The following is a 23249-nucleotide window of genomic DNA, read 5'->3' on the forward strand; positions in this document are numbered from 1 at the left end:
TATATGATGGCTGATAAGTGCTCACTGGAACAATGTTTACAAGAACCTCTCTCTGCCTCCATCCTTCTTTTCTCCTTTCTCCAAGGAAAAATTCCTCTAAGAATAAGTTGTTCTATTTCTCAATGTTTTCTGCCCCTTCACTCTAAGGAAGTAGATGGACTGGCCTTTCAAGGGATACTTCCTTTGCCTCCTTTAAGTCCTGGCAGACCCAGGAATCACTCTATCTGTCAAGATCTCCAGTTGCAAGCACAGGAGAAAAGAAGGCTGAGCCAAACACAACGAAGAAGAAAAAACTTTCTAAGGCAACTATTTATCTAAAATTACATTGCGGTAGCTTAGTTTAACTACCCACTCAGACATTCCATGGCTAGGAATCAGATAAGAGCACCATGGGGGGAAAGAACAAGTTCTCTGTCTTGGATCTTAAAAGATCAAATGATAAATAAATCTTAAGAAGGATACATTATAAATAGCTCACTGCCTTCCCACGTAGCTGATCCTGGTTGGTTATTGATCAAGCTTTTGGTTGGTATGATACAATCTCAGAGAAGGATAAAGCTACAGTCTTGAGTTGTCAAGTATTTACTTGGGCATTAGTGTAGATATGAATACAATCCCAAGGCTTGCCACAATGTCTAGGTTAATAAAATGAAAGTCTTCTGCCAAGACTGAAAATGGGGGTGGGGGTTGGGGAAAATAAATGCTGTGGGAGCTCTTGTTTGCTCCATTACAGAGGAAAGAGAAAGTGAAAGGAGGAGAATTGGAGTAATGTATATTTAAGCAGCTGACTTGTTGGAAAGCTGCCCCGAACCATAGCAACACTTAGACATGGAAAACACCAACCAAGGGGCAGTGGTTGTCAGTAAACCATTAGTGATTGGAGTCGAAATCATCTTGGACTAGGCTGGTAATCTAAATGAATGAAAAACCAGGAACTTAAAACCAAGAAGCTTCATGTTCTTGGCTAGAGACTGCAGTTTTTGAAGCAAGTCTTTGTGGGGAGGTATAGAAAGCTTCCATGTGGCCTGGTAAGATTCTTCCAAACAACAATTAATTTATGTTCCATGGAGAGTTTCCATAACTCTACAATTAAAATGAAACAATGAAAGGATACTTTACTGTTTCATCTTTCATAATTCCCCTTTGCTCTGTTATTGTTTTTAAAAATATTTGTAGGGATAGCTTTTGTTTTTATATCATTTTAGAAAATACCCATACCACCTCTTCTCAGAGAGTCACTCCTTGTAACAAAGGGGAATAAAAAGAGAGAGGGATGAGGGAGAGAAAGACATAGAGAAAGAAGCTGTTCAGCAAGACAAATCAACCTACCTACTCAATCTGACAGCATAGATAATGTTTCCCCCTCCTCTGAAAAGAAGGGCAGGAGGTCTTGCTTTGTTCTTCAAAGCATCATAGATATTGAGTTGGAAGGGAATTTTGAGGCCAGGTAGTCTGACCCCCTAATTTTACAGATGAGGAAACTAAGGCTCATAGAGGTTAGGTAACTTGCCTAGGGTTACACAACCAATAAGTTGTGCGAGAGTCCGAGGTAGGATTCAAACTCAGGTCTTGCTGTCTCCAAGTCCAGAGTTCTATTTACTATGTCACCTGGTTGCCTAAGCCAAATTATACAACCTGTTTTAGAAAATCTTGAAACAAGGACAAACAATTTTTACTTAAAAGAAGTGCTAACCCACCCCTCCCCACCCCCCAAACAGCTTGGCTAAACTCTGAGGGGGCTTGTGAGGTCAATAGAAATTCTGAAGGATTGCATGCTTGCCCATACTAAAGAAACTGTCCCCATTTCTGTCACATCTACTTTATTGAGATTTTGAGGGGAAAGGAGGCTGAATCATTTTGATTAAGCTGATAGGTTTTACGCTTAATGTAACTATTTAAATCTCCCTTGCATCTCTGATGCTGTCTCTTGACAGGAAAGGGAGTATTTGTTTTGTCTGACTAAATTCACAGGAAAGCCATGCAGGAATCAAACACAAGGAGCCCCTGTGACTATATTTGAGTTTGACCTTGGCTTTTATGAAAGAGTTGCTGAAGCCTGATACATTTTCCAGAGAAGGGAGGGATGAAATGAATTCTCCTGTGGAAAGACTTACCTGGGTAATCATTCTTGTCTACGTCTGAATCGCCTCTCAAAGTAAAGCCAAATCCCGACGGTATGGCCTGGGAGGCCCAGCCACCATTCAGAATCTGGGATGGTTTCTGGTTTAATCCTTCTGCATTCCCATTGTAAATGAACACTTTGCCTCTTCCATCTTCTCCGGCAAATGGTGCACCAACTGCAATATCTACAAGACATAAATATTTATTTCTTAAAAGGTGACCATTTGAAATCAGAATTTATAAGATCATGATATCACAAATTTACAGCTGAAAAAGGCTTTGTAGGTCAGCTAGGCCAATCTCCCCCTCATTTTATTGTTGAGAAAAATGGGATCTAGAGAGGTTAAGAGGCTTTCTGGGCTGATAAAGCTAAAGTTCAGGAGCCCCCTAGTTCAACCTTCTTGGCTTAGAGAGGAGGAAACTGAAACCTAAGGGAGATTTGTCCAAGGTCAAACAACTAGTAAGTATCAGAGGCAGGATTTGAACCCAGATCATCTGACTTCAGAGCTAGGGCTCTTCCCATCCCATGCACCACCTCCTCTCGTAGTAAGGGGTAGGACCAGAATTTTAACACAGGTTTTTGACTCCAAGTCCAGGAGTCTTCCCATTACTACAACATGTTCCTATTGCACTAAGGTCATGGATTCATTGGACCCATCTGGAATCCCATTCTATCCTGATATTTCCATATGATATGCATAACCTGAAACAAAAGTTTTAGATGTAAATGAAAATAACCTCAATAAATGTCTTACATGTATATGGTATCTTCCAACTTTTAGTGTTTTTACATAGTAAAGTGCTTTGTGAATCTGAATTTTTTTTGAGGGCTGGAAGTGACAGAAATTTGTTATTTCATAAACACAGGGGACTCTGGGTAACCAATCAGCAATGCCAGTGGGACACCAGATCTTTAGTTTATCATTTCAGATAGTTGCCTGGGAGACAGCGGTTTTATAGGGCTTAGAGCACTGCACTTGACTCAGGAATAATGAGATTTAAATCCTACCCATAGACATTTCCTACCTATGCTACTAGGGTAATCATTTCACTAATCTGTGCCTCAGTTTCCTCATCTGTAAAATGGTCAGGGTAGGATAGGCATGGATCTGAAAGCTTTCGGGGTCCCTTTCATCTCTAAATTCATGTTCCTCTGATTTGTCTGCCCATAGTGACAGTTTGTATTTTTCAGATTCAGAATTGAAATCCAAGGTCTTCCAAACTACAAGGCCAACTCTCTATTATTTCCTATTCCTCTATTTTCTCAAGGCCAAAGCATTATACAAATGAAAGCTATTATAATTATGACTGTCATCTCATCTGATACTCATAACAACTCTGTGAAGTCATCAAGACAGACAGGTAGTATTATTATTTCCACTTAAGAAATGAAGAAATTAGGATTTTGAGGGATTATATGGCTTGCCCACAGTCACACAGTTGGTATTAGAATCCAGATCTTGTGACTCTCCTAGTCCAATGTTCTTTTTATAAGTACTGTAAAAAGCAGATGACCTTCCAAATTTTTTTTATTAATTTAGGCATTTGTTGAATTATAACTTCAGTTGTTGGGTTGTTTCAGTTGTGTCTGATTCTTTGTGATCCTATCTGGGGTTTTCTTGGCAAAGATACTGGAGTGGTTTGCCATTTCCTTCTCCAGCTCATTTTACAGATGAGGAAACTGAGGTAAACAGGGTTAAGTGACTTGCCCAGGATCACACAGTTAGTAAGTGTCTCAGGCCAGATTTGAATTCAGGTCTTCCTGATTCCAGATTGGGGACTCTATCCACTGTAACACCTGGCTGCCATACTGAACTGCAAAATTTATTTTAATAGAAAAAAACTCTAGGAAAAGTAATATAATGACACATTACAGTCAACATGAGTATATAATTTGTTTGTCCCACATTCTTTGTCACAACTTTGATAAGACTAAATAAATACATTTTAATTATTAACAATTCTAAGTCTCAATCCAGCTCTGCTGTCCCATCTATTATGCCTTCTAGAGTACCATCCCACCATTAACCTACTTGTTTTACCTTATCCTTCTTCCTTTCTCGCTCCTTTCACTTCTGGCACATGTTGAAACCTGGCTGACCCCCAAAGACAATGAATCACTTGCCATCATCTCAATCAGTGGATATGCCTTCACTGATGCCCCCTTGATACACTGGTCGCAGAAAACTAGGCATATTCCTTTCTCCCCATTGCTATTTCCACCTCTGTTCTACCCCCTCTGCTGCAAACACTCAGCAATCTCTCCACCATTAATGTTCACTATCTTTAGACATATTTTCCTATTCAGATCCTCATAGTAAGTGTTCACTGACTACTAGCAGATCTTCACTTCTTTCTCAAGCTTAGTCACTTACTTAGAGACTTCCTCTCCATCCTAACCTCAGCCCCAGAGGACTTCAGCATACATGCTGATGTTGAATACCCTGGCTTCCCAGTATCAGCTTTCATGTCCTACACCTTCATCTCACATCAGCCATATTTAGGGACTATTATCTCCTTATCTCTCCATCAGCCACAAGCACCCTACCTTCATGCTCAAGAACTGAGAAACTCCTCTATCCAACCATAATTACATAACCTTCCATCCCTCCCTGCATCTCACTCGTCTTGAACTCATTCTTCATTGCCAGCATGACCTCTAGCCCCAGTGCCTGCGGCTCTCCTAGTCCCTCACCACTGCTCTGGCTTTACTTTCTTCACATGCCAATGTTGATCTTACGTTATATTTAAAGAGTTCAACCTGACTCCCCTGTCTCCTTGTCCTGTTGATGATTACGCCTTGTCACGCTCCAACCCTTAAATACCCCCATCTCTGCCTCTTCTGCTGCTATTCACAGGTTCCTCAACAGTACTGGAGAAAGGCACACAATCATTCTTACTGATCCACTACAAATTTGTGTTATCTAAGCTCAACTGGATCCTTCTGCACATTAGTCGACTTACTCTTCCCTAATTAAACTGTACCGAATTCCCCACGATGGTTGTGACAAATCTTCTCACAAGCTCTTTTTGAACTAACCCTAACTCTAATTCACCATCCTTCTCAGCAAAGATGCTAATCTCATACTCTACCAAACAAAGAGGTCATTTACTATAAGCTCCTTTTTGCCCTCTACTGTACCTCTAAAAACCCACTGACACCATCTCCTAACTTCCTTTACTTCAGGCTCTGTTTAAGAGGTGACTTTCTAAGCAAGATCAGCCCATTTACTTGTACCTTAGACCTCATCCCCTTAGAGCAAGAAAGGAAGAAGGATAAGGTAAAAGGAAGTAGATTAGTGGTGGGATGGTACTGCAGAAGGCATAATAGAGGGGACATAATAGAGTCTCCTCTGACAGAGTCCCCATGATCATTCTCTACTCCCTATTTTTAGTTTCTCTATTGGATTCTTCCCTGTGGTCTATATTGACCATCCACTCAAACTATATGTTCAATGTCTGTCCTCTTTTTCACAGCTAAACTACTACCAAGTTTCCAGTCACCCAGGCTTATAACTGTCCAATTCGTGTACAAGTCAAGACATCACCCCTGATGACATTGGTCCTCTTCCAAAAAGAAGGATGAACAACAACAAAAAATGAATCAACTTTTACTCTTCATATTCTTTCACCCACCCACATACCCATCAGTAGTGAAGATTTGTTTATTCTTCTGCTAAAACAGTTCTTAAATCTCTCTCCTTCTCTCTCCTTACAGAGCTAACCACTGTACTCCAGGCCTTTATCATCTCTTGGACTGCAGCAATAACTTCCTAAACTAGTCTTCCTGCCTCCCTTTTCTAACCAACCCTCCATCCACATGACCAAGTGGTATTGGTCCAGACCAGGATCATGTCCCTCCTCTGCACAAGAAGCTATCTCTTGCCTTTGGACAAGATATAAAGCCTCTGAGTGACATTTAGAGCCCTGCATAATCCCACCTTTTTAGGCAAATGGACTATTACTCCCCTTTGTGTACACAACTACATTTCAGCAAAAAGGGACTACCTGCTGTTTCTCAGAAGAGATGTTTCATCTTCCATCTTCACTGTATTTGTAGAGACTTTCACTCATATCTGGAATGCTTTCTCTCCTCATCTCTACCTCATAGAATCCTAAGCTCCCTTTCAAGTTTACCTCAAGCACCATCTTCTAGATGATGCCTTTCCTGATCCTTTCAGCTCATGGTGCATTCCATACCATGCTAAAGTTACCTTGCATTTAATTATATTTTGTATTAATTTCTATGGGTACATGTCGATTCTTCCTCTCCCAAATGCTAATGCCTTGATAGAAGATTGAATTAATAAATGAATGAAACAACATTTATTTAATGCTTACTATGTGTCAAATGCTGAGGATACAAAAAGAAAAAGCAAGATAGTCCCTGCTCTCCAGGATCTTATGCTGTAATTAATGGAGCCAACATATGAAAGAAACTTCAGGTGCAGAGCAAATGAAGAGATATGGCAGTGTAAGATTGTGGTGGCCAGGTGAATAGCAGGGTCCTTAGGTCATATTAATGGATCAGATGATAGTGATGGGGATCTGGAAGTGAGAAATGTGATGGCCTGGAGGACCTTTGGAAACAGTGGCAGGGCAAATGGCAGGGTCTGTGGGTTTCCACATCACTGAAAGTGATAAAATTGGTGACTCCCATTTCATTCAAGTTGTGTGAACAATCAAGCAGCTCCAGTGGGTTCAGAGTAGCTAGGAGCAAGTGAAGAGGAAGGATTTATGCCCCATGGTATCCCAATTTCCACACCTCTCTGCTATCCCAGATGAGTTCTGGATGACCCTAGGCCAGGAGAGAGGATAAAGGCAAAAGAGTGCCCTGGTGATGTTGTCTTCCCTCTTCCCAGGGATCCCAGGTAGGTTGTAAGTTCACTAAAGGTGAGGACTGGGTCCCTTCTGTCTTTGTAACTGACTTCTAACATTGTGCCCTGCACATAGGAAGTGCTTGGTAAATGTTTGTTGAATTATTGATTTGATTTCAACTCCATTTTCTTAGGCTTTTTTTATTTCCTCTGCCACATATTCAATTACCTGCAATGCTCTCAAAAGATCAGCTCCTAATAGATAGTAAGTATACAGTTGCTGAAGCTCACTTTAAAGCTCATAAAAGAAGACTAAAAAATGATCTGGAAGAATCATTTAAGACTAGTTTACTGAGTATCAATAGAAAAGAACTGTCCTTTGTAACAAATTAATAAACCGCTTCTATCATCTTCCAAGTATTTTATTAAGGACTTGGGTAAGGAAATAAATAAATAATAAAAGACAATTCCCCAAGGGGGTGTAGAACTATAATTCACTTAAGAGAGTCTTTGGAAGCCATAAATCAAGAGGAAAAAAAGTAGTATTGAAAGCCACAAGTCACAAATCAGTATAAAATTGAATTTCCCCCCAAGGGCCATGTGCTGTATAACTGCAGAGTTTTTTTTAAGTAGGCCTCAATGACTAAAACATCAAGGAAAGAGAACAAAACCCATTGACTAAGTAATTACTGTGTAGCAACCTGGCTACTTAGGGGTCAGGGCATCACTGAATGTTGTAGATGGCATTATTTGACATCTTCTTGGCATCTTTTCTCCTTAGATCTCTGAACTGAGGTCTTAACAGAATTCCACAGGCAAAAAGAAACCTGTCACAGTCACACAGTTAATTGCTTATTTAAATTGAGTTTTTCAGATCAATCATATTTAACAGTTAATTCAGAAGGGATGGTTTCTGCCAATTGTTTTTTTTTCCCATTCTGATAGTTAGGTGGATTAATCCCAGAGAGATAATCTTATCAATAAAATATCACTTGCTTATTTGCTTTAAGTCAGGCAGAAACAGGATATCGTTTGGCTAGATTCTTTGATCCTTTGCAAGTCACTATCTGGAGGGCAATATGCTGTCATAGAAAGAGGAGTGAACTTGGACTTAGAAGACCTGGGTTCCAGCCCCATCTTTGCCTAATAATGATAGTAACAATAATAGTTATTATTATTATTGTAACATAGCATTTATATAGTGCCCTAAGTTTTGCTAAGCACTTCACAAATATTTTGTTTGGTTCTCATGACAACCCTGAGAGGTGGGTGCTCATTTTACAGAGAAGGAAACAGAGGCAGACAGCAGTTAAGTTACTTCCCCAAGGTCACCCAGCTACAAAATGTATGGTATTGAACTTGAACTCAGATCTTCCTGATTCCACTCACCCAGTGCTCTAACCATTGAATTACTGAATTGATTTTAACACCATTTTCTTAGGCTTTACCATCTGTGTAACCTTGAATAAGTCATTTAATTTCCATGGTGACTTATCTATAAAATATGATTAAAAATGTTACTTACCTCACAAGATTATTTTGAGTATCAAACTAGATAATGCATATAAAGTATTTTGTAAACCTTTTAATCAAGAGAGAAGTGAAAGCTATTATTTTTTTAAAAAAGTGAAATATCTCAATGACTCAGTGCCATTGTTTCTTGTCTATGATATGTAGTTTCTGAATGAGCTTCAGAAACCTTTCTCATGCCACATGTAACACACATGTGCTACACAACTGTAGTGTCCTGATATGTCACCTCCCCATGTCCTGAAAGTGATCTAGGTTCTTGCCCTCTCCTTCCATGGCCTTCTATTTTGGAGGCAGGGATCTTCTAAGGAAGCTTAAAGTGCTTCAAATGGAGACTCAGTAAAATGCTGGAGAGTTGTTACAGGAAGAACCTTAGCTTCGCTAAGTTGGAAAGGTTCATCGCTATGTAATGAATTTTTCTGCCTCAGCAACTGATGGAACCTGGAATGGTGGCTATTTTCATTGGTGGAGGGAGCCTACACACCATGACCTTCCTACCTTCCTAGTCTTCTCATGTTTTACTCCCCTCCATGCAATCTACATTGTAGCTACACTGGTCAATTCACTGTAGCTCCTGTACAAGACTCCATCTTCTACCTCCATGATGCTGTGATGATAGATATCCCCCTTGCTTGGAATGTTCTCCCTCCTCCACTTTATTCTGTCTTAGTTGCCCTAAATTCTTTCAATACTTAACTCAAATGCCACTTCTGTAGGAGGCCTTTGTCCACCAAGCTGCTAGTGCCCTCCTTTCCAAAATTACCTCCTATTTCCTCTTGTCTGTACTTATTTTCATGTTTTCTCCTACATTAGAGTGTGAGCTCTTTGAGATCAAGGATTGTTTTTCTCCTTCTTTATAGCCACAGTGCTTAGTTTAGTGGCCGACATATTTTAAGCATTTAATAAATGATTATTGATTGACTGATTGAAATCACAGAACTTTTAAATTATCCTCAACACAGCACGTAAAATACAGATTTGGGTTTTCTTACATAAAGTCCCAAACAATCACCTTGAAACTACCCACATTTTAATGTCTCTGCCTCATGTACACCAAAAAGACTGGTATGAAATGGCATTCTTTCCCTACACCCAACAGTGACATGAAAATTGTAATAATTTTGAACTTTTGTGAGATTAAACTAAACTCACCATTGTATCCATCTTGGTTCAGATCTCCCAAATGGGTGACAGCACTTCCAAATCTGCCAAACACTTCAGTTCCTGAGAAGACTTGGGCATGGCTGAAGAGCAAAGGACTTTCTTGCAAGTAAAGGTAAACCTGCCCTACTTCTTTAGGGCTGCTCTCAAATTCACGGTCCATGAAGAGGGGGGCTCCAACCAATACATCATCCAGGCTGAAAGAGAAAGAAGGGGGAGAGGGATAGAGGGAAAGAGGAAGAGGGAGGGGGGAGAGAAAGAAGAAAAGGGAGAGGAAGGAGAGAGGGAGGAGAGGGAGAAAGGAGAGGAAGAGGAATAAAAAGAGGGAGAGGGGAAGGGGGGAAAGAGAGAAGGAGAGGGAGAAAAAAGGGAGGGAGAGAGGCAGGTAGACACAGGGGAAACGGGGAAGCAGAGGCGGTGAGAGAGATCAGGAGAATCAGTATTCCTACAGGCCTGAAATATTTTTAAAAAGTCAGAAGCATCACTCGTATTCATCATTCTCTTAAAAATGTTTTGCAAGTATTATATATCCTGTATAACTTTCTTGCACCTCAGTAGTAATATACTGCCAAAAAATGGGCTATTATAAAATCACATCAATTATTTTATGGCTTTAAAATCTCCTAATGGGGAAAGTCATGTTCCTATCTAAATACCCCCTCAATTTTTAAATGATTTTGCAAAAAAAGTATATTTTACTTATTAAGAAAAAAAAAATTTCAGTTCACTAGCTGCTAATTTAAAAAAAAAATAAGGGGCAGTTAGGTGGCACAGTGGATAGAGCACCGGCCCTGGAGTCAGGAAGACCTGAGTTCAAATCTGGCTTCAGACACATAACACTTACTAGTTGTGTGACTCTAGGCAAGTCATTTAACCCCAATTGCCTCATGCAAAAAAAAATTAAATTAAATTGAAAAAATTAAAAAATTGAAAAATAATATGCCATACAGCACTCCAGAATAGCATTTTGAAGATATTTCAGAAGAGAATAAAGAATAAAGACACTTATCAGGAAATATCATTTAAAATATGGTTCGGTTAATGATAGTAATATTAAAAGTACTTTACTTGTGGGACATGTCTGAAGTTTGGATAGCATACAAGGGTCCATAGAAGTTACTATAGTGTTAAGTTTCACAAAATCAGGACTAGAGTGTACTTGTGTCCAATATACTGGATGCTTTCTCTCATTGCCAATGACTTTCCAATTGTTCAGTATCATTTTCTAGTGTACCTTTGTGGTGATCATCCCAAAGACATTTTTGCTCAATTACAGTTTGATCTTCCATCCCCATCGATGTATAAATCTTCTCTTACTCCCTAGTGCTAAAAAGGCCCACATTCATTCAGGATTAAATCCTGCATCTCTTAGAAATATGACAAATGTCAAAAGAACAAGTAAAAACTTTGTGTTAAATAAACTCTGTACATGAACGACATGGGTATAAAGCCTATACAGCCGCTCTTCCACATTCTATGTGTAGCTAATTGCACAAACTCTTCTGCTATTTATTAGCTGCATGGCCTTGGGCTAATCACTTCACTTTGCTAGGCCTTCATTTAACTAGATGACATCTAGTGGTCTTTTCACCTCTCATTTTTATTGTTCTACACCCATATATTTAATAATATTCTATTAAAAAAAACCACTATTCATCTAACCAAACAAAACTCAGAAAAATTATACTACAATTCTTCTTCACATGCTAATAATAGAATATCTGATTTAGCTTTCCATATCTTTTCTACCAATCTTTCTCTGACTAAATCCACTTTACTGTGATCATTCATTATTTTTATCTAGCACCAAGGCACAGTTTTTGTATCACATATGTATCTCATTAACTTGCTCTCACGTTGTAATTAGGTGTTTCATGCATAAACTGGGCTCCAAAATTGGGCTTGAACTTTCTCTTTGACAACAGCTGTGTGTTCTACTTCTTCTCTATTATCTAGTGCCCCCAATTCACACTAGGCTCATAGCTGGTGTGCAAAGGTTGTTGGTTGCATGAATAAATGAAGCAATGCATAACAGAGTATTTGTTTACAAGGGTTAAAGCAGGATCCAATCAATTACTCTAATTGCATTATGAAATAATGAAGTTAAATTTAATTATTGGAAGATTGCATTTCAGAAACCAGCCAGCTATTTTATTGATCTCTCTGTGTGAGATATACATATATATACATACATAATACATCTATGTAGATGTAGGTAAGCAGATATTGGTGGATAAATGTAGATGAAGACATTTGCCGTGTTTTTCTTTTAATTTGAATCTTTTTTAAGTCTGACTACCAGAACTTGAGCCAGGATGGGGTCCTCAGGGTAAGTCAACAAATAGATTTATTTATACTGAGTCTGGCATATCAACACAAGTATCCAATGTTACTTCCTTTCCAAAAAAGTGGCCCTAGAATGGTCAAGTTAGCCACCTACTGGGCTTCTTCTTTGTGTCCTGCAGGGACCATAAACAGCAGGAGGATGGGAAGTGTCAATGGCTTAAAATGTAATTTTGTGAAACCCTGATACAGTACAAATACACTGAGGCAGTGGGATTGAAGTTCTGGACACACGTTTGTTTGTTTCAGGCAGAAGACGAAAAGCACCAACATCTTTTATTGTTGAAACATTTGTCTAAAGATTCGTAACCAAACATCGATGGCTTCAGAAGAAGTGACTGGCTTCTTTTCTGGAGTGCATCTAGGGTCTCAAGTTAACTTCCCCTGCCTGTTTATGTTTCCCAAATATCTGGAGTCTTTGAAAGTTCATTCATCAATCAACAATCAGCATTCACTAAACAATTTAATCCAAATTGTTTAGAATTCACCCAAATGATTATCACAAGATTGTATTGAGTTAGTTTAACGTGGAGGAGGGGAGTTGGGGATTCTGAGAAAACTTTAATTTACTCATTAGACTGTATTACCCAATATGACTAATCAATTTTCCCTCTTGAGTCTGAGCTCTTGGCATGTAAGATCTTGAAAGGCATTAGAGGGCAGGGTTCCCCTAAGTTAGAGTACAAAGCCCTAAGTAGGGGAGTTATACCCAATACCCAAGTGGAAAGTGGATTTAAATATTCTAATGTACAATGCTTTATTTACCTACCTATCTCTTGGTTGGTGACCTGGAATGCTGATCTTTCCCACAACCCTTAGGACTACAAAGTACTGCATAAAGAAGAAACATTCAACTCATACTCTGAATCTTTTTTTGATTAACTTCCAGGCCTACATTAAGTACAAATATTTAAATATTTAAAGGGCATTTTACAAACCGTAAAGTGCTATATAAATGCTAGTTGCTATTATTAGTATAATTTGGGATGACTTGGGGGAAGGCCATGGAAAACCACCCTTAAAGAAGCCTGACTGTCATGGAGGTGGAGCCAAGATGGCGGATTAAGGGCAGTCATCTAGTTGAACTCTTCCAACAATCCCCTCCAAATGATTTAAAAATAATGCTTCAAATCAAATTTTGGAGCGGCAGATCCAACAAAAGATCAGAGTAAGACATTTTTCTGGCCAGAGAAAACTTGGGAGGTTGGCAGAAGAAGTTTGTGACATTGGGGTGGGAGCACGGTGGCAACAGTTGTGGCGGCAGCAGCAGCTTCAGGAGCTCTCAGCTGAGAGAGGGTAAGGGGGTTGGATAAGTGGCCAGAAAGAGATTACAGGAGACTCACTGCTAGCACTGGGTAAAGCTGGCATTGACTGGCAACTCTACCGCCCATATGCAGTTCTGGGTCACAGTTCTAGGGTGGAGAGGAGTACTGGGGGTAGGGCACAAGGGAGCAGGGGACTTGGTCACAGTCCCAAAGCAAAGAGGAGTGCTAATGCTTGCAGCTGCAGGGGACCAGGATAAAGACCAGAGCTCAGACCAGGAAAGCAGTCACTATACATCTCCCAGGATCACTCCACCTTGGAAACACCAAAAACTTTCAGACATCCAGAACTAGCCTTGAAAATAGCAGCATGACAAAACTTTTTATTTCATGCAACTGAAACAATCTATTTTATTTTTTTGAAATGTTCTCTATATCTTGTCTGATTAAGAATTTTCTCCAAGCAATATCTGTGAATATATACATATATATGTATGTATTAATGCCATAACCTTTCTAGTTTGGTCATATGTCCATTTTGAGCTTATTGTGGTATATGGTGCAATATATTGCTCTAAGTCTTATTACTGTCAAATTGCTCTCTTTTTCCCAAGTAGTTTATATTCTTGTTTTGATGTATTAAGTTCAATTGTAGCTGATCCTTGTTTCTAGTCTATTCCATTGATCTACTCTCATATCAAATGAGATAACATATATGAAGTGCTTTGCAAACCTTTAAGTGCTATATAAATGTAAGCAAGAAAATAGCAGCATGAGGGTGGATTAGGGTAGGAGTGTATAGAATGCATGACATCTGGGGGTGGGGGGAGAGATGAGATGGGGAGAAAATTTGGAACTCAAAATCTTGTGGAAGCGAATGTTAAAAACCAAAAATAAATAAATTACATATATAAAAAAGAAAGAAAATAGCAGCATGAAAAAGAACGAAGCCTGGCATAGTGCTTCCTCACCCCTGGGTGAGCAGAACCCAACTTTAACATAAAGCTGAAAGTCAAGAAAGAGGCTGTAAAATGAGCAAACAACAACAACAAAGAATTTGACCAAAAAAGCTGCCCATAGCAGGTAAGACCAACACATAAACTCAGAAGAAGAAAAAAATGTGAAAAACAGATACCAACAAAGCTACAAAAAATGAATTTCTGGAAGAGTTAAAAAAAGAGATGAGTGGTAGAGGAAAAAATAGGAAAACAAATGAGAGTGATACAAGAAAATTGTGAAAAGAGAGTTAACAGCTTGGTAAAAGAGGGACAAAAATACTGAAGAAAATAACACCTTAAAAAAGCAGAAAGAGGCACAAAAACTCACTAAAGAAAATAATTCCTTAAAAATTAGAATTGGGGAAGTGGGAGCTAATGACTCCATGAGACATCAAAAAAAAAAAAGACAAAGTCAAAACAACTAAAAAATGGAAGAAAATATGAAATATCACATCAGAAAAACAAGTGACTTGGAAAATAGATCAAGGAGCAATAATTTAGGAATTATTTGACTAGCTAAAAGTCACAATCAAAGGAAAAGACTAGACATCATATTTCAAGAAAATTATGAAGGAAAATTACCCTGATATTCTAGAACCAGAAGGTAAAACAGAAAGGGAAAGAGCCCACCAATCACCTCTGAAAGAAATCCCAAAATGAAAACCTCTAGGAATATTATAGCCAAACTCCAGAGCTCCCAGGACAAAGAGAACATATTACAAGCAGCCAGAAAGAAACAATTCAAACATCCTGGAGCCACAGTCAGGATCACACAAGATTTAGCAGCTTTCACATTAAAAGAGAAGAGGGCTTGGAATATGATATGCCAAAAGGTAAACGAACTGGGATTACAACCAAGAATCACTCACCCAGCAAAACTGAGCACAATCCTTCAGGAGAAAAAATGGACAAGTTTTTCATTGCATCAGACCTAAATTTGCCTCCATATCATCAGCTCATTGTGCCTGTATTAGCCTTCTGGGATCAAGTAAAACAAGTCTAATGCAACTTCTACATGAATTTTTTTCAGACACTTGGTGTGCTAAGCCTCCTCCATCTTATATATGTGAAGTTGACTTTCTGATCTCAAGTGTAGGATTTCACATTTATCTCTATTGCATTTCATGTAATTAAATGTGACCCAATGTTCTAGCCTATCAAGGTCTCCATAGATATTGATTCTGTCATCTAACATTTTAATGATCTTTCTCAGCTTTGTGTCATCTGAAAATCTGATAAGCATACAATCTATGACTTTATTTAAGACACAGATTAGCCTACCAAAGTGGGTTCTTAATAAACACTTGTTGATAAATTGTTTGAAGTGCATCCAGACAAGCAAAATTCAATTTAATTCAAGGAACACTTACAAAGTGTCTGCTATGTACAAGCACACTGATAAAAATCCCTTATAGGACAGGGCCAGCAAAGATTCTTGATGCATTCTGCTGAAGACCACTTTCAAAAATGGCATTGACTCATTAATGAATACTCATTGGGGTCTATCCATCCAGCAGTTCTGAATTCACCTAAATGTATTATAATTTAGACCATATTTCTCTACATAGTGTCTTACAAGGAAACCAAGCACAACTTTATCAAATGCTTTAGTAAAATGGAAGTAAGCTATACTTACAGCACTAACCTGAAGTATAATAACTAAAAAAAAAATACCAAGAGTAGCTTGGCATGTCCTGTTTTGACGAAGCCATGCTGGCTCTTGGTGATCACCACCTGTCTTTCAAGATGGTCATTAACTATCCCTGAAAATAAAAATTAACTCTAGTTAGTCAACTACTCCAGATAGCCAGTGCTCATTGGAATCCATTTTACCATGGATAAATACTAAACAGGATGGCCTTTTGTGACCTACTTTAAAAAAAAATTACCTATGTGCAAGGCTGATATTCTATGATGCCTACAGAGACTGAGGACAAGGATATACTTTGCAAAGTTATTTAGCCATTTAGAATTAAGGTATATCCAATCAAACAAAATGGATTTTCTTGGTTCATTTTTGTTTCTTTGTGTATCCACAACATCTAGAACAGTGCCTAGAACATAGTAGACTCTTCATAAATACTTGTTGTTAAATTGATAAGACTCCATCCAATTCAACTCAACTAAATTCAAGGAACACTCACTGCTCTGTGTCTGCTATGTATGTATGTACAAGGCTCTACTAGACCCTGGGAATATAACAATTAAAAAAAAGAAACAGCTCCTGTCCTTGAGGATTATTATTCTACTGGAACTCACCTATACTGCCCTCCAGGAATTTCCACTCCATGATGCCAAATGGCCAGCATAATTACATTTTTCTCTTTTCAATTAGTTTTTCTTCAATAACTGTTGACAAACTCTTAAAGTTCCACTGATGAATTGGTGATTAAGATGTAGTCTAAATTTTTCTTCCTGGGGTCAGGGGTATGGGTAGGCAGAAGTATTCATACCACACATACAGTTCTGATAGGAACATGCATCTAGTACCACACTGAGTAGAAGCAGCTTACAAAGGGAAACATGTGACTATGTCCTAAATACAGAGGTGTTGGGATAAATGTTTAGCAGCTGACTCTCTAAAAAGGCAGGACACACTTTTAAACTAAATCTTCATGATTAGCATTTTATCCATCCCTTTAAGCCTAGAAATAAATGAAACTATAAATTGAGTCTTGGTTTATAGGTAGCCTTTGGTGATCTAAGAGATGTAAATGCCCACACTGAAATTTTTAACAATTGGCTCTTGAGCCTTAATGAATAAGCTGGTTCTATCATGCTTTTGACTAAATGATACATCTCTATTCTGCTATAAAGTCCTGTAGAATACTTTTTTGAAATAGATTTCAAATTTTTTAATCCTACTCTCCTCAGTTATTTAAGATAAATAAAGTCAATACAGATCTGTGATTGTTCTCTACATATTAGGTTATAAATGCCTATAACTGGTAGACAGTAAGGCCCTGGCAAGCTGAGACTGTGTCTATTGTTAACTACAGACTTGCAAGGGCTTAATACGCTGCCATATACTCTGTAAGGACTGAAAAATGGGGCCAGGCTAGCGAAGTGAAAAGAACAGCAAATATCAGGCAAAATCAGGCACCTAATCCCATTTGCAACCTTGGTCAATTCATCTAATCTCTCAGTCTCCATTCCTTCGTCTACAGTTTGGTTTTAATGGAATGATTGTGAAAATTAAATAAAAGATTATATGTCAAAGAACTTTGGAGTAGGTAAGGGGAGAGATCACCATAGAAATAAGTGTGGTTATTCATCTGTCTGGCTTACCCATTCAATTAAGACAACCCCCTAAAAATCACAGGATCTTAAGAATCTTAGTATTTATCTAGGTCAAGTTCTTGTTTTATATGAGGAAACTGGAGCTGGACCAAAGTCACATAGCATGTTAGGGCCACACCTGGGACCAGTACCCAGATCTCTTCCCTCCCAGTCCTATGCTCACCCCATGACAGTTTCTACCTCTCTACACATAGTATGTAACAGCAACAAATGGTGCCATGTTTAAGCTGAAGAGTAAATGGAAAATGCTGAAGCAATTTGAGGGCATTTAGTATAACTCGTCCAAAAAAAGTTTCATTGAGACACTTGGCTATGGACCACACAACCTAAAAATCTCTACCTGGAATCTCACTAGGAGACCAGAATAATGAAAGCACCTTCTCTTAAAAAGAAGCTTACACATCATTTGCCACTTGAAATCATAGCAAATTTCTGCCAGCCCCAATAGTTTAGCAGAAGTCAAAATATGAGGCAAGATCAGCTCCCACTCATGCTGATGTTTTTCATGTATCATGTACTTGAAACTGCACCCTGAAGGTTCTAGAATGTATGGAAGGTGTTTGTTCCAGTACTGAAGTTACTGGGAGCCCTTCCAGAAAGATTCACGACAGCCTTGGGCCAGTCCTTATGTTTTCATGGGCTGTTTTAACACTCAACTTTAAAATTCGAACACTGGGACACAAAAAGAGGTCACACTTTTCCTGTTTTAGTCAATTGTAAAGCCAAGCATACATCTCCTAAAAACACAGGTGCAGAGACTGATCATATAATTGTTGTAAATAAGGCCAGTGGCTTTCTATCTCAGCTGGAGATGAACTTGAGTATTTTCTTCATGAGTAATTCTTAATCCACCTCCAGAGAACATTTTAACTGTGTGCATATTGACACTGAATTTACCTGGCACCTTAGTACTTTAAAGTACCAGAGTATACCCATCTCCAGGTTCTCCAGATTATCTTTAAAGGGACAATATTAAATTATCAGAGACATAATTCCAGGCACTTGGAAGCATTCAGAACAAACAGCCTAATAACCAACACATTTCAGGGAAATTGAGTATAGAGCGGATGAGCCAGAGGAGCAGGTTTTAAGGACAAGAAAGAATGGCCTGATCATCACTGCAGAAAGGCTTGTGTTAGTTACTTCCAACCATGTTGTTTGATCAGGGGGTACCAACATGGTTTTTCTCACAAGGTTTTGTTTTTTCTGCTTCTTTAAACACTGAAAACTATACAATACATGGTGCCACAAAATTTTTGCTGCAGACTAGAATGAGTCTGTGGATGGGATGTCCTACAGGGTATATTATGAAATAGGAAGGGAAGTTGAAAGGAATAAAAAAAGTGGCTGACCCATGGCAAGAAACACATCGAGCCAATTTGTACCCTATAAAACACTATGTGCAAACCCCAGCAGGAAGCATCTCTGTGCTTTTGCAGCACCATTTGCTGCATGGTAGGCCACCATGCAAATGCATTTTCATTAAAGAAACTGGGAAATTCTGCCGTTTTTGTTCTTAATTTATTCTCCAGATGCTTCCCCCTACCCAATACTGGGGAAATCCATTCTTTAGCCAATGTGCTCTGCCCACGTTGGAATTTTTTTGTGTAAGTAGATATGTCAATTCGTGCTTACAGTATAAGAACATTGATATATAAATGACTGAATTTTAAAAGGATCATTTCTTGGTCAGTCTTAAATTTTAAATTTCTGATCTTATGGAATCACAAATTCCCAGAATCCCAGAGCTGGAAGATACTTCAGAGGCCATCTAGTTCATCTGCTACCTGACCAGAAATCCTTTTTATGACATACATGACAAGTGGTCACCTGGGCTTACCTCCAGTGATAGGAAACTTGATATTGTGGAAAGATTGCTGGATTGTAGACTCAGAAGACTCAGGTTTGAATCCCAGCTTAGACACTATCTGTGTGTCCCTAGGTGAGGCACTTAATGACTCTGTGTCTCAGTTTCCTCACAAGTAAAATGAGGGGGTTGGACTAGAATCGGAGGTGTCAAACTCAGAGCTCTCTAAAGCAAGCAGATGATAAACTGATGCAATTGGGAAATGTTTAACAAAATAAACAAAAATACAATACAACCTAGATAATACTGATTTGGGGATTTCTAAGTCAACATGTTTCTATTTGAAACACCACTGAACCAGATGACTGTTGTGGTCCTCATGCCCAAATCACCTAAGATGGAGGTCTTCCATGTGATAGACACTAGCAACCTACTTCCCTATCACATGAGTGGGAGCAGTCTCTTTCCATCAGCTGCATCTTTAAATCTACCTGACTGAAGTACAGTTACATTCCCTCTCACCTCTTTTTCTTCTCTCTCCCTTCTTCCTTCCCCCCCCACCCCGCTTTGCCTGTGGCATCAAGGGGTAAAAGTCCTATTCACTTAAATCATAGGCACCACACACTAAGCTGCGTAGGGAGAAGAGCTACCCTTCTCTCTCTTTCTTTATGCCCTATAGCATTGGGAAATTGGAGTTTTGGTCTGTTTTATTTGTTCTTTTCAATTCTAGGGGGGTGGGTAGTAAGAGGGGAGGAGAGAAGAAGTCCCCAGACTTGGGAGCTCCAGCTATGTTGACCTTGGAGCCTAGATCTCAGGCCCAGTGTTGCTACCAGCCCAGCAGCTAAGCCTTGAGAAGCCAGTTTGCAGATGGAAGACCAGAGGGGCTTTTGACTTGGGACTTGGTAGGACTGATGTTCTATTGGAACTGAGTTAAGTTCTGAACTGATTCCCCTCTCCTCCCCAGAGACTGAGGTGGTAATGTTTTTGGAATGTTTATTCTTGTTACTCTTTAAAGAAAATGTAACTTTGTAAAAGCTAATCTTCCTGTTGAGTGGTTAAATGGAACTGAAATACTTAGACCCCCTAAAGTTGGGGGCACACAATTGATGGGGGGAAAAATTGAACCAGTGGCCAATGCTAGACACCCCCCAACCCCCTTAAGAGTACTGGAGAATCCTGGGGGAGGGGTGATATGTAACACATATTGGAGAATTTTCACTGGCTATCCTCCCACTCCTGGAATCCCTCCCTCCTCGTATCTACCTCCTGACTTCCTTCAAGTTCCAGCCAAAATCACACCTTCTATAGGAGGCCTTTTCTGATCCCCTCCACACCCCTAAAGTTTATGCCTCCCCTTTGCTTATTATCTCCAATTTACCCTGTATACCTTTGGTTGTTTGCATGTTGTCACTCCTGTAAGACTGTGAACTCCATGACGGCAAAGACTGTCTTTGGCCTTTCTTTGTATCCCCAAGGCTCCTCACAATGCCTGGCACTTAAGAAATGGTTACTAACTCACTGACCTCTTGAGGCCATTACATTTTTGCATAGCTCTTTTTGCCTGAGTTCATCTGTCCTATCTCTAGACTAAAACTGGCTTCTTTGCAATGTCATTAACCCATTGCTCCAGGTCAAGCATTAGAAAGTAAGCTCCCAGAGGGCAGGAACTGGTTTTGCATTTCTTTGATTCTCTAAGCTTAGTACAATGCCTAGCACATGTCAAGCATTTATTAAATGCTTGTTGACTAATTGACAAGTCTCATCCCCTTTCCATGTGGCAGTTCTTTGAATGCTTAAGTGATTATGTCTCCCACCTATCCAGAGTTAACTTTAAAATGGTTCTTCACCACTGCCACTATTACACCATGAGCTTGTAATGAGCATTCACTGTATGCAGAGCCCTGTAAGAGGGGCCATGGAGACCCGCAAGGAGACATAAAGAAGTCTGGAGAACCTTATATTTTATTAGAGGACCACTGACTGGATAGGCACAAATAAAGAAACATACAAAACAGAAACATGTAAAACACAATCAATCCCAGCTGTACAAAGATGGCCCAGCTAATGGTCATTCCAATGGTCTGTCAATTTAACCGCTCCTGCTAGGGACTCTTAATATTACAAAGGTGAATTTTAAAAAATCAACTACTCTCTTTAGAAAGAGTAATCAAAAACCACAATTTAGCTATTGGCCAAGCTCACATTATTTGCTTTAACTACTGACCCCTAACAAGAGAGTACCCATTACCAAATTAACAGACCATTAGAAGCATAATTTACTAATTTGTGGATTGTTGATGGATGTGTAAAGGCGTGCAAAGAGGGATTACTGGAGAGAGCCAGTGTGGGGAGCCAGATGAATAAGTCCTTCAAAACTTAATGTACGAGATCAGTTTTGGTGGGTGGTTTAATGAAGGAATAATCATTTTTGTAAAGGTGAAGTTGAAATCAAAACAAAATAACCTCCTTTGGGATGACAGTTCAGAAACTTGGAGGTAAAGAATTAAAGAGGATAGGGCACAGCTATCTGACAGACATACCACTTTGCCCTAAAGTAGGATAAACCGTGGATTTGACAACAAATGTTTTGTGTTCAAATTCTGACTCTTAGAGCTTTACAAATTATAAAACCTTAAGCAAGTCATATCTTGAGGCCTTGGATACCTCTAGAGCAAGAATGTATTTATTTTTCAACTGGGGTATAAACCCTTGAGTTAACAATGCTGAGGACAGCCTAATGACACATACAATCATGTTGAGATGGATGGTCTAGTTTTCATTTTTCTGGGAATTCAGGGAGAAAGTAAGTAGTATCTCAGAGATGGGATCCTGGGAAATGGCAGCTAAGCTATGGCATGGTTGGCAGAGGACCATGAGGTAAGGTCTGCAGATGGTAGCAGCCTAGTAGGAAGTGTGTCCCCTTGGTTGTTGTTTCCTGGGGCTAAGCCCAATTTGACCAATGCTTGTCATGCCTCTGATTATTACATCTGTAAAATAAGAGACTTGGAAAAAAATTATCTCTGAAATTCATTCCAGTGATTAGCACAGTGCCTGGCACATAGTAGGTGCTTAATAAATGCTCGTTGACTGAGTGACTCACTTCCAGCTCAGATTCCATGAAGTTATGAAGATGGCCTCTTCTTTCTTGTTGAGGAGTCATAAGTAACTTTTGAATAGGAAAAATTGAGTATTTTTGCACAAGTGTTATAAGATAGGAAAGAAAAATAATATTGCATGTAGTCACTTACCCATCATTGTTGACATCTGATACTGAAATAGCATATCCAAAATAAGATGCCATCTGCAAATGAAAACCAGAACGCTTTGTAACCCCAAACTATTTTGATATAATCACTTCTTATTCATTGCAATAAAAATACACCTCCAATGCAAGTTAACCACGAAAATAATTTTTGAATGATTATTTCCTCTCATCATCTTCTCATTTTATTAAATTCTTTATTATCACTAGTCTTCCTTGGTTTGTCCTTACTTTCTGATGTAGTCTGTAGCACAAGGGCCATTTGTAACTAAAATACTTAATTCTCTTCCTCAATGGAGGGAAGAGATGAGGGAGGAAAAGACAGCAATCAGGAAATTCAATTTAGGCTGCTGACCTTTGTGTTAAAGGTCAAGTGGTCAATATCCAGCATGAAATGGAGAACAAAGAGAAGTTGACATCAGATGCATCTGTCTTCAAATGCTAGCATTAAAAAAAAAAAGAGGATTTCAAAGCCAGAAAGGAAATATTTCTTTGGACTAGTCATCATTTTAGATTTTCGAGCCTTAGATCCTTCTTATTAGAGGGATAATCAAGGCATAATTATTTTTTGTAGGCTATTGTTACATCTACTAAAATATAAACCCAAAGCGTAGAAGACTATATGAAACTCATTGACATTTTTGGTAC

At 38.9% G+C, this 23249-nt stretch overlaps 1 protein-coding gene across 2 annotated transcripts in view; it reads right to left on the reverse strand.

Annotated features, from left to right (window-relative positions):
* The window catches only part of ITGA8 (integrin subunit alpha 8), a 207745-nt gene that overhangs the window by 127880 nt on the left and 56616 nt on the right, over positions 1–23249 (reverse strand). For both annotated transcript variants that reach the window (XM_027847948.1, XM_027847949.1), the window contains exons 11-13: positions 22588–22640; positions 9621–9826; positions 2115–2306 (exon numbers count right to left, since the gene is read on the reverse strand). In XM_027847948.1, coding sequence (XP_027703749.1) covers positions 2115–2306; positions 9621–9826; positions 22588–22640 — 451 coding nt within the window. The remainder of the gene's footprint in view (positions 1–2114; positions 2307–9620; positions 9827–22587; positions 22641–23249) is intronic.

Source organism: Vombatus ursinus, unplaced genomic scaffold, assembly GCF_900497805.2.
Source record: "Vombatus ursinus unplaced genomic scaffold, bare-nosed wombat genome assembly UNPS02005459.1, whole genome shotgun sequence".
Taxonomy (NCBI): domain Eukaryota; kingdom Metazoa; phylum Chordata; class Mammalia; order Diprotodontia; family Vombatidae; genus Vombatus; species Vombatus ursinus.